This window comes from Antrostomus carolinensis, unplaced genomic scaffold (genome assembly GCF_000700745.2).
Source record: "Antrostomus carolinensis isolate BGI_N321 unplaced genomic scaffold, ASM70074v2 scaffold29056, whole genome shotgun sequence".
Lineage (NCBI taxonomy): Eukaryota > Metazoa > Chordata > Aves > Caprimulgiformes > Caprimulgidae > Antrostomus > Antrostomus carolinensis.
The window spans coordinates 26313-38778 of record NW_010321624.1 but is presented as its reverse complement, the minus strand read 5'-3'; the positions used below and the strand labels follow the sequence as shown (position 1 = coordinate 38778).

General features: G+C 47.1%; 1 protein-coding gene across 1 annotated transcript; it reads left to right on the top strand.

Annotated features, from left to right (window-relative positions):
- Positions 1-7322: 7322 nt before the first annotated feature.
- CUNH3orf70 (chromosome unknown C3orf70 homolog) lies at positions 7323-8059 on the top strand (the record flags this gene model as incomplete). Its single annotated transcript, XM_010170010.2, has 1 exon — positions 7323-8059. A coding segment is annotated over one exon (557 nt), but the record flags the coding sequence as incomplete, so codon positions are not given.
- Between the last annotated feature and the right edge of the window lie 4407 nt (positions 8060-12466).

Here is a 12466-nt window from a genome sequence, read left to right as displayed (position 1 = left end):
CTGTCTATGCCTACATAATGGCAGTGTGCTGTTTGCATTTCCAGCACTAGAAATTAGTTTGAACAATCTTGGTGCTTTTTCAAAGTTGTTTGGAAGAAGTGCAGGGTGAAAATTTAATTTATGTTAAGGTACTGCATATCTTTATCTATGAGGCTTCTTCAGCGTTGACAGGCATTTTGATTATGCTTCATTATAGCCACCAACACTGGAGTTTGTACTGTAAATCGGACAGTGCCTCAGTGTCCTGAAATATTTTTCTTTTCCTCTGGTTGCTTATTCCACATCTCACGTTCCCAACGCAGCCCAGGGTGTTTTGCTAGATATGACACAATGACTATACCGGATGATACAAAGAAATGGAAATTGGGTTAGCAGTGATTTTTTTACATGTACCATCTGCAAATGTACTCCAGGTTCCTCCATCCATTTGTTCTCGCCCTTCTGCAAAAGCTATTACTGTGCTCTAAGCAAAGTGTAATTTGAAGCTATTATAGTCCTCAGTGAATATTTATGGTTAGGTCAGTCTTTGTTTGCAAAGGTTTGTTGTCCCAAGCTGTGTATATAACTGAAGAGAAGAAGGAGGAAGAAGGCCAGAGGCAGTAATTTCGTCTACGATTGCAGCTTTGGGGCTGGAAGGCAGCATCCCTGTGTAGGGGCTCAGACCAGTATCACACTTTCAGGTGACCCTTCTACTCTGCTGAACACTTCTGAACAAAGTGTGGTGGGTACCTCAAGCAGGCTTAGGGTGCTGAGTGTCCTTCAATATACATCTCCAGTCTGTGGGCAGTGAGCTCTGCTTTAGTCTGTAAAGGAGAAGAACCCTCTATCTGCCCAGAATTTCTGCTTTGTCAGTGGTGAAATAATATCTGGTTCCTTCCTGTGCCCGGGCCAGCTCTGTTACGGCAGAGCTGTCTGCCACCTGTGCCACCCACTGCCCTGGGGATCTTGGAAAACCACCTGGGTGCTTGACAGTTTAGATGTTGGCCTTGGGCTAGTGTGCCAATCCAGGCAGCGACACACTACTCCAGCTTGTAGCTGTCATCACCTGCAAAACAACTTCATTTAGACGTCAGAGGGGGTGTACATCGCTCTGCTCTTCCTAAAGAGACACACTCGTCTCTCCTGCCACGACTGGTGAGATATAGAACAAGTCCCACTGGAAGAACGCTTGGTAGTTCTCCATCTTTTGAAGAAAGGCACTGCTTAAGAAGCTGATCACCAAGGTTTCTCTATGCAGAGAGATGTGGAAGAGCCCTCATATTGTGAACTCTCCTTAGACTAATGCAGAATCCCCCCAAGCTAATCCTGTCTCCTGTTACACATGCATTATGAATACTTGCTTTGCCTTCACTTCTTCAAAGCTGTGCAGTATTTAATTAGAATTTTTTTTTATGTTATGTTCTTCATAGTAGGATCAATTTCCCTCCCATGTAAGCTGATTTTTTTTTTTCTTTGGCAGGGTTGTGTGTGGCAAGCAAGAGAATCTTGTATGGCTGAAGTGAGAATTGTGGCTGACTTTGCAACCAAAGATCACTGGTGCCATAACAAAGGTGTACATTCAGGCAGAAACAAGTCTCCAACACGTAACAAGCAGCTCTCTGCTGTTAAACCATGGACACTGAGGGCACACACCCTGTGCATACCCCTATTCAGAGGGAGCACACAGCTGCCTACACGTCAGCTCACGCGCTTTACCTTACAATTGAGGTCACCGCTTCAGCCTCTCGGAATCACACGCCACAGCCAAAGGCACTGCAGTCTCCAGTAAGATCAGAGCCAGTTCTCCTCCAGCACACCATGGCTAGGTGCTCAGCCAGCTCCAGTGCGCGGGAGCAGTTCCTAAGCTGGTATGGGTTAAATTCAGCCAGGTTATGGTGAAATAGCATATGGTTAGCAGGTCTTCGTTAATGGTGCTGATTTTTGGAGAGTAGATGAGCTGGCAGATTGGAGGGTGTAGAAATCTCTGCCCAAGCAGCTGCAGTGGGATGAATACATATGAAAAAAGCTTTTATGTTTCAGTTAAAAGATGTCTAGATGTCTTGCATGCAAACAGAATACATGGTGTGTATCACTGACTTAGACTCGTAAGATCCACAGCTGAAGATCCACAGCAATCTTTTCTAATTTTCTGAAGTGCACTGCTATTCGTGTTGTTGTTTATTAGGAAAAAATCCTTCAAGGTAGTGTTTTGAGAGGGTAAAACTCGAGTATTTATGAGCAACCTCACTGTTGAAAGATGGATTTATTCTTCTTTTAATATGCCAAGCACGTTAATGAGTGTCAGAGGTAAACTAGAATGCTGGGACAAAGGGAAGTGGAGGATAAAATGTTTAAGCAGCACCCCTGCTTATTTCATGGTTAAGTTATTTTGTATTAGGCACGGAAATTGCTGCTGTGTCTGCTGGGTGAGGATGCATGCAGACTGCTCAATTAGCAAAAAATCAGAAAGAAATGACCTCGTGGCTTGCTTCTAAAAGCTTGTATTTGGTTTTTGTAAGCAGGACACACTATAATACAGCTTCCAATCAATCAACCACATAGTTCTAGTAATCAATGTCACAAACAGACTTTATATATGTATTATATGAAAGTGTGTCTCTACTTTTGGAGATAATTTTTTTTTTTTTTTAAGTTGTCTGAGCTTGCTCAAGATCTGCAGGTCATGATAGAGCTCACTGCTCTGCTGGATTCTGCCTTAACCTGCTGGCAAGAGTTTCTGGAGGCATGGAGCCAGGGCTTTGGCGACCAGCATACATCCGATTTGGCAAGAAAAATCACATTTCTGTGAACAGAGAAGCAGGGAGATGAGCACTGCCCGGTAGTTACCTCCTCGGATGTGTTTGGAATACTTGTTTTGCAGCTGAGTATAGGCTTTTCTATGTGCTAATTCTCTGGAGGGCTTGTCTTTTAGGCTTTCACAAGGGTCAGCTGAATAATGAAGAAATGGAAAAGCAATCAGTCCTTTTAGTTTTGCACAGACTGCTGTCCCTGTGTACTGGGATCAGACAAAAGAGGTGTAGGGTTTTCGGAGGATAACACTTTGCGAGCTTGTGGCACCACAAAGCGTAGGGACTGTGACAAATAGTTAAGCGTAGCCTACGTGCCTACTTCCGAAGGCTCGCATTGTCTCACATTTCATCATATCATCTGTTAGCATATGGCTGTCATGGATAATTGAGACTTATCATGAAAATAATTTTGGCAGAGCCTAGCTTCACACATTTCCTGTTAAACACCCAGGAGAGGAACGGGCTCTTATTTCCCCCAAGCCCTTTTGCCATGATGATGGAACTGCAGAGCCAGAACTGTGATGCTTCTCCATAGCAGCTATTGCAGCGTTCGAGAGCTTCCCAGGCTTCTGCAAATGCAGCAAACTGCTTTTCACAGAATTTGGAGTTTGGTTTTTGGACAAAACCCCACGTGTTCACCACGTGCAGTATTTTTACTTCACTGAATTACCGTCTTCCGCGTAGGCAGCGGTAGCAAGTGACCCAGGAAACAACTTGTGCTGCAGTGTCTAGTCTGGCATCTGTATTTGTGCAAAACACTGCAATTTACAGGAGCATTTATCAGCGCAGCTCAATTGCAGAGGTCTTCAACTGACTTGGTTAGAATAAATAGGCAAATAAATTCCATGCTAGAGTATTAAAAATAATGTATCAGAATAGGTGCTCAAAATACTATTTTATCATTGACTCTTGCTAGCTGCTAAAAGTCAGCAAAATTATTGCTGTTTATTTCAGTGGGAGTTCAATCAGACCAAGATGTATTGTAAGCGAACCTGGGGACTTGTGCTTTCGGGGTAATTTTCTGTGAAAAAGACATCCCTGCCAATCCTGCAAGCTGCAGCAGGGAGGTGCAATCTTATTTTTAAATTTCTGCATTTATTTTTCATAGGATGCATCACAGCTGATGCATTTACATGCATTATGTAGGGTAAGGAGCTGTGACTGAGGTTGTAACCCCAGCTTTGTCCATGATCCAGTCTGACAGTCCCAGCTCTGAGCACCAGCACCCCTTAAAGAGGAACCTAAGTTTGGAAAACAGAAGTTTCATCTGTCTAAAATAAACAAACTTGGCCCTAAAATTAGCCGAAACTTAACACATTCATACCAGAATTATAAAGAAATTTAAAAATTAGTTCACGTAGAAAATTATCTTTTTTTCCATTGGACAGTTCCTGGTTTACCCTGGCAGTGCTTGTCCTTGGAACATGAGGAAATGGTTTCAGCCATGTAAGGTCACACAAATGGATCTGAACTCTGTGAACAGAAAAGCTGCTGTTTTCTTCTACCCTGAAATTAGTGCCAGCAGGGCAGTTTTGAAACATGCAGAGAATTATCACATGCTGCTGCAGTGGTAAAGCCCCCAGCTGGGTAACACCTCCTCTCTTCCCCACTGCCACTTTTTTGGGGGGAAAATTAAAAAAAAAGAAAAAAAAAAAAGTCAGACTGATGAATCCAAGATTCTTCATTCAGTGTCCATGCTGTAAACTACCGTGGCTTAAATCCCCTGCTTTCTTCTGCCAGTGTCCCCTAGCCTTCTGCTAGCACATACTGGCTATTTTAAGTGAAAAAATAGTCCTGTTGCGCAGATATGTTTTTTCCTTGATGCCATTAAAATCTTCACCAGGGCCTTCCTTGGACACTTCAAATAGAGGAGGCACAAAATAAGAGTTGAGAATTTTTTTTTTTTTTCACTAGGACCTGTTTGTATGGGGGTTTTTTAATCGTTGGTTGTCAATGGAACAGAATAGGAGCCCAGACAGAGGCACCCCAAATATATGAATAAATACAGCATTAAGGTTCTAGGAAAGGGTCGGTTGATCCCACGTAGGCTGCATTTCAGTTTCTGTGAGCTGAATTTTATCAGACACTATTCCAACCAGCAGAACACTAATCGGTCATCTGATTGCGTTGCTTTGCAAGACAGTAGCATGTTTAATGTTCACTAATTTGAAAGAAGGATTTCTGGAGAGGAGCAGATAGCAGGAAGCCATGGGTGCTGCTGTTACAGCAGATTGTGAAGACACAGTCTGCCCACCTGCCTCGGAGAGTTCCCCAGAGAAGTTGTGTCAGCAAGATTTGAAAAATGCCTGAGAGATCCCAGCCCTCAGTGACTGCCAGAAATGAAATATCTGTGCTCCTGCTCCAAAGGGCACCGGAGGAGTACAAGCTCTGCTCTGCCTGTGGTTGAAGCGTTCAGTTGTTTGATGTTAGCGCTTAATTCCTCTGAATCGCAGCAAGTTTAGAAACTAGACCATGGTACATTAAAAAGATGGCAAGTGGAGAGGATGTCTTTGTATTTTCTGCCATCCAGCCATAATCAAATAAGAGGGGGAAAAAAGCTTGGTTTATTTTCACGGAGCTTTTTCCAGTGGCCCTGTTAACAATCATTCCACAGATCGTAGGAAAAGAGTGCTTGAGGTATTTGAGGGGAGCTGGTCAGATCTAGTCACAAAATGTTCTTTTCCCCTGCCTACCTCCTGCCACCGTCACGCTGCTCTCAGTCTGGCTCGGTTGGCTGTTCTCTCCCATGGCACGACAGAGGTGGGCTCCCCTCTTCAGCGTGGCTGGTGCTCGTTCTTCTGAGCCTGCTTTCAGCATTTGCTTGCCTCATGTTGTGCTTCTCCCATGCTCCAGTGCTCCCCTGAGCTCTCCTCAGCTCTGCACTCTTTGTGGCCTTGCCTCTGTTCTCTCCGTCCTTCCGTGACAGGGGATGATGTCCCAGGGGAGGAGAGCAGCCAGCTTTCACAGGAGCCATGTCCCTTCCCATACCAACAGCACAGCAGTGTGGGAAGAGCCTTCCCCAGTGCTGGAGGTTTCCCCTGGTGACGTACAAAGCACAGCCTGTGTGTGGGCCCTGGCTCCTTGGGGCTGGCAGAGTGGTGAACACCCCAGAGACCACTGCAGCCAAGAGTTGGGATCTCTCAGCCTATCCCATTGCCAGCACTTCCAACAGGCGGCTGGGGCACTCACTGACTGCCACACTGGCTGGGAACTTGTTTCAGTCAGAGCTCTTCCCACGTCTGGGAAGGATTCCCAGGCTGAGGATGGGATTTTTTATCGCAGAGAGACATGGCAGCGGGAGTGAGCCATTCCCTGGAGAGAGGAAGACCCTTCTCTCCTGCCAGTGACCCGGGCCCTGCTCAGCCTCCCTGAGCAGAAACGCAATCATTGCGCCGATTTCCCAAAGAACTGGGTAATTCAGAGAAGAGCTGCCTCTGAGCTGCAGACACAAACACGTGTGGTAGAGCTCAGCACAGCACAGCTGGATTCGTTATTGGAGCCAGACTTTGGTGGCTTTCTGCTCTTTACCTGGACAGCTTCGAGCATCCAAACAGTCCTTCAGTGCTTTGATACATTTTTGCCTTTGCAAAGCCGCATTTGCAACTTGTGCATCAAAAACTCTTCTGAGAGCCCCGCTTCTTGCAAGTCTTCTGGAAATTTGTGCTTTCCTAGTGTATGAACTCCTAGGGAGACATGAATCTTTCAGAGGCTTCATGCAAGTAAAATGCAGCATTTTACAGTCTTAGGCACAGCCTCAGGTTTCTCAGTTTTTCCTAACAAAGTACTGATTTTCTGCTCTTTTATTTATTTCTTTTAGTAAAGATTTCCAGTTCACACTTGGTTCAGTTCTATATAACCAACATAATCCTATTTTCTTACTACTTAACCAGATAATCAAGATGCCAAAAGCATTTCTATGTCTTGGGAATTCCCTTATTTTCTGCCTTAAAATTCTAATTGCAGTCATGTATGAACCTCTGGTTTGCAATACAGAAAAACACGATTTAGTCCCCAGAAAAAAAGAACATAGAAGTGCATGCAGGAGACTCATTGTAATTTGGAATAATAATAATATAATAGAATTTAGAGGACTGTAGCAAAGATGTAACAAAACTGCTCTGCATTCAATGAAAAAAAAAGGGGGGGGAGGGGGGGAAGATCTGAGCATCTGTTCAGTTTTCTTTTGCCTAGAAAGGGCTGCAGGCAGACTTGCTGTCTGTCCCAGAACTTACACGTGGAGTTGTGGTCCTGGAGTTAATTTTCAAGAGTTAGTGATATCCTATAGAAGTCTTTGAAGCAGGGGCAGGAGAGGAGCAGGACTGGGGTAAGGAAGGTTGTACTTACCTACAGCATTAAGCGTCACAGAATCTGACCAGGAGAGGACGACCCACCTTGAAGCCTTTGAAAACAGAGCGGCTGCTGACTGCAGGGAGCCCTTGGTTATTAACAGCCAAGGGCAAGCATCATGTCATCAGTTTGTTTCTAATTTAAAGATAACAATCTTTAAATGCTGCTTTTCTGTTTTCCCCACAGGTAAATACGTCTATCAGCCCATGACACCCGTAGAGCAGCTTCCCAGCACTGAAATACCCGTTCGCCCTCGGGAGTCTACAAACACCATCCAGATCTCCGTTTCACTCACCGAACACTTTTTGAAGTTTGCACCCGTCTTCCAGCCCCCCCTGCCCCCCGACTCCCCACAGTTCTGCACGATCGCAGACCTCTTCATTGACAATTACCGTGTGAAATGCATCAACGGGAAGATGTGCTACGTGCAGAGGCAGCCTCCTCCCGTGCCCCACAAGATAAAGCCTGAGGACGTCCCTGTTCGCAATGCCTTAATCACAAAAGAGAGCAATACACCAAAAACAGATCACTGCTCATCCCCTTCCAGCTCTGAGGACTCCGGGATCAATGCGGTGGGGGTTCACTACATGGAGTCGTGTGACGAGGACACAGAGGGGGTGGCCGAGCTAAGTTCAGAAGAAGATTACAGCCCAGATAGCAGCTGGGAGCCAGATGAATGCCCGCTCTTGTCACCCTCGCAGTGTGAAATGGAAGTGATTGAGACTATAGAAACCACGGTGTGATCCAGCACGTTGGTATCAGATCAGTCCAGTTCCCACTCAGAAACGTTGCTTTTGTAGTATTTATATTTTCTGTTTTTTTCTGACAATCCTTTTTCCAGTGCACTTGGTATTTCAGATTCCTCATGGGAGTGCGGTCACAGGACTTGCATATTGATTGGTGAACTAGCAGCAGCCTGACCAGATCTCCCACGTCTCACGTAAGGTAGTGATAAACCTTAAGACTTTTATAGCTGAAATGGGCCCTTTTCTTGGTCTGGGTTACGTCATATACTACTTCTCATACGAAGATGTGCCACTTGAGATGTTTCCATCTGCAGTGGGCCTTCAAAGCACAGAGGGTGAGCTGGTGCAGCATGCCTGCAAGCAGCAAAACCGAGTTGCCCTTACTCTTTCTCAAACAGCTACGTGAGGGGCAGTGACAAGAAGCTCTGTCTGTCTGTCCTTGCGCATTGTCTGTTCTTTTCTCTAGTGCTGGTGCGACCCTTCTCAAACGCGGTTGGCACTGCTCTTCCAGCGGGTTGGTATGGTGGGCTAGAGAATGCACAAAGTGCCTCCAGCTTTTCTCCAGGCTATGCACCAAGCATCTGCTGAGTTAGGTCAGGCTCTGAAATCTCCTGAGAAGGCAACTGCTGCTCTGGAGGGGAATCGGTTGCCTGGATCCAGGTGGTCCCTTTTCTCTACATGGATCTTGGGAAAGGGATCTGGCTTTTGCAGCTGGGCAGGAGGGGCAGCAGGCAGAGATGAAGCACGGCCATCTAACCAATACCATGCTTGTCTGGGGTGTAAAATGTTAGGTGAAGGAAGTGACTACCTCCAAACATGCAAAATCCGCCCTCGGCTTTGCCTGCTGCTTCCTCCCATGCTGTTTGGTGCCAGACATGTGCACTCAGGACCAAGTGGCCTCAGGGCCTGCATTTGCCTGAAGAATAACAAAATTTAAAAAAAAAAAAGTTTATCAGCCACAGCACTGTGTCGGCAGAGCCAGAGCTCGGGACAGCGTGGAGGTGGCCCACGGGCTCAGTAGTGCATGTGCTTGTTAAAATACAGCCTAAGGTCATTCTAGCGGAGAGAGGAAGCTTTGGCTCCTGCTCCTTCACACCCAGTTCGAGTGGATTTGCGGGGTTTCCTCAAATAGCTGGTATGAGAGAGCTGTCTCGCTGGTGGTTTGGTTCCAGCCCTGCCTGATGAAACAAAAATCCAATTCTCAGAAGATTTCAGTCAGCTTGAAGCAGTTGGAGTCAGTAATAACTGTGTTTTCAACAGCATTACTGAATTTCTTTGTGTATTTGCTGTTTACGTTCCAAAAGTCATTGGTGAATATAAGGCTGTATAAACGTGTACAGTTTAGTGACTGATACTAGATTATAGTCGTGTTATAGGATGGCTCATCTCTCACTGTATCCTGACAATGTATTACGAATTTTATACACTTTGTAATCAGTATCTTTAGAAAACATTTAGGCAACAGTGTGTGTATGTGCACATGCGCGTGTGCTAGGAGTTTACCATAAATGGTTATGAAGTAATACTGTACTTTTTAGACTAACACTTTCAGACAAAAGTAATAGGTTTTCTAGTTTTGATGACTTACATTAAAAAGTGCAATGCTTGTTAAATGAGGAACTTGGGCCATTGCATGAACAGAAACATTCTCACAAGGCACCTGAAAATAATTCTGTTTTTCTGAGGGCATTTAAATGAAGGCTGTAGTAAAAACTAACTAGGATTTATTTATTTTTTAACGGTAGGGTTGTCTTTCTTGGTTAACTAAGGTTTCTAACAACATTTTAGTGTCTTTTGACCATTCGGACACATTCCGTAGGTAGAAGGAAGCATTATGTATAAGCCTACAGCATTTATTCATATTTAATCTTTCAATTGTAATCTGAGTGGAGAGCTGAAGAAGCTTACTCTTGTACCTGGCCTACCTGAGCTTTCTTCCCAGAGGTGGCTTCTCCTTCCCAGGAGGATGGAGTGGGCTGGCAGATGCACCCTCCCAAGGGACGAGCGGCAGCAGGGCCTTTCCTGAGGGCAGGGTGCTCCTTGCCAGCTCCCGCTGCGGGTGCCAAGCACAGGAAAGTCATCAGGACCCTCTGACTTGGCATCACCTCACCTTGTTTGCAAGCAAGCAGGAGCCGCCTCCTCCGGCTGTTCGGGGACACCGGCTGTGAGCAGTGACATTCAGTTGGGTATTTATGACCAAGACTCACCATAAGGTGCTGTGGTCTTGCAGGTTCATATCACTGTCGTCAGGATACATTTTCTTAATTGTAATTAATTAGCAATATTCACAAGCTGTGAGTGTCTCCTACCCAGGATTTGTTCAGATGTCTTAAGCACAATAAGCTGCCTCTTCCTTCTGTTGTACCTGTAAGATGTGGGTGGAGCAGCCTGGTGTGGGACAGGGCGAGTTCAGGAACGCGTTTCAGCAGCCAGCACAGCGGCAGGTTTCTCGCTGTGCTCCATCACACGCCCCAGTTCAGAAACACGCTCCTCACAGAAACGTGATTTCTTTTCTTTGCACAAACACTGGTGTAGACGTGCTGCAAGAGACGTGCCCTGGGCTTGTTGCTCCACTCTGCCAGGGAGAGGTGTGTATATTTCCTCTTTAATAAAATACTAAACAACTGAAGTTCTGCTTGTCCTAACTAACTGTGTCTTTTCTGTACTGGAGTGAAACGTTCCGCTGTTTCCAGCAAAGGAAGGGTTACTTACAGCTTCAGATGGCAGCTCCTGAAACACACACCCAGTGCTATGCTAGGCTGAGAAATGTAATAACCAGGTGGAGCGCACCAGGCCCAGCCCCACCTGGGTTTGGGCACCTGGAGGTACTGGGGCTGGTATACAATCTCACAGGCAAGTGAGAACTGGGCTGTAAAAGAGCTGCCCCAGGCAGGGGGGAGAACAGTGGGGGAAAAGAGCCACAAGCACAGGCTGATGTCTGGCAGAATTCAGCTGGCTGCAGACCCTTGACTTACCTCTGCCCAGGTTCACATGTGGCTGCAGGCTGGAAACACCACTCTGGGGCACCATTTTGTGGTTCTTAATGCCAGTGGGAAGAAAGTGAGCACACTGGGCATGCCGGGGCCCAGGCTGCACAGTGCTGGCACTGCTCCCCAGCCAGGTGGGCTCTGTGCTTTTGTGTTGCTTGGAGCCAGCAGTGCTGCCCTGTATTCCTGCCGTCCAGCGTGAGCTCTGCACAGGGCAGCCACCAGCTCTGTGTGTGGAGAGCAACCCCTGCCTGGTGCTGTTTTCTTCCTGGGAGCGGCTGGGACCCAGAGGGTATGGTACCCCAAAACACCCACGTGCTAGTGACAAAATGAGCAGGAGGAAGATGTGAGATAATGACCACCAGACCAGTAACACACATTGACGGGGGAGGATCTGGAGTGTGTTTCACAAGCCAGAGGTGACAGTACAGAAACACCATTGCTACTGGGTCACAGCTGTGTGAGGAGAGTGATAAAGGTGCCACTGGGAAGGGACACTGCCCAGTTTGGTATTGCAAAACAGTGGCTTGAGCTTAGAAGTGACTAACCTCTCTGACCACCAGCACCCATCACACTGATCCTCTCTCCCTTGCAGCCCCCAAGGGCCTGCAGCGCCTTTTTACACACACACACCTGTCCCCCAACATAGGTACAACAAGGTGAGAAGGGAGGTTTGTGCTTCACTCACAGTGACAAGGTGTGTCTTTCTCTACCAGAGTTCAGTGGCAGTTGCACTAAGGCAACAGCAGCCAGCAGCAGTGCCAGACCAGCCACCCTCTCACCCGCTCCCCGTACGCACAGCTCACGCAGGAAGGTTCAACCAAGGGCCTTTTTAATGGAAGTTTGCAGGAACACCCCGTGCGCAGGTTATTTGCTCACACATACATTGTTTTTTGCATTCTTCAGCATTTTCCAGGTTTGCCTGTTCTGTGGCCTCAGACCCCACGGCTGCTGCCATGAGACAGTGCCCGAGTCTTGGCAAAATGTCAGCTTTTACTAGGTCTACAATTAAAACTCGTGTATGTACCACATGTGTTACCCATCCACAAAACCAACACAGCACTGTGAAACACAGGCTCTGGGCACAGGACAGGCCATGCTCTTCCAGTGGAGTGGAGCCAACTTGGTTATTTGGCAAAGTTACCACTGCTGCCGTGAGCCTCCAGGTCAGTGCAGGTAGCCCAGAGCCTCCAGGTCAGCGCAGGTAGCCCAGAGCCTCCAGGTCAGTGCAGGTAGCCCAGAGCCTCCAGGTCAGTGCAGGTAGCCCGGAGCCTCCCGGTAGAGCCTCCAGGTCAGTGCAGGTAGCCCAGAGCCTCCAGGTCAGTGCAGGTAGCCCGGCGCTGCGCGGTGCTTCAGCACACTTGGTTTTGCCCCCAGAATTCACAGCTTCCAATCCAGCTGCCCCATGGCTGCCATGGTTTAGCAAGAGGCGGCAGCAGAGCTGGGCGATCAGATGCTGCTACAAACCTACCAGTGCCCAGCAAGACTGCACCCAGCACGGAGGGTTCTGGGAAAGACAGCAGAAGGGGGAAAGTCCAGTGTTGTGATGGAAAGGCTTCCCAGCATCAACACCTGAAACCAGCCAGGACTGGAGGCA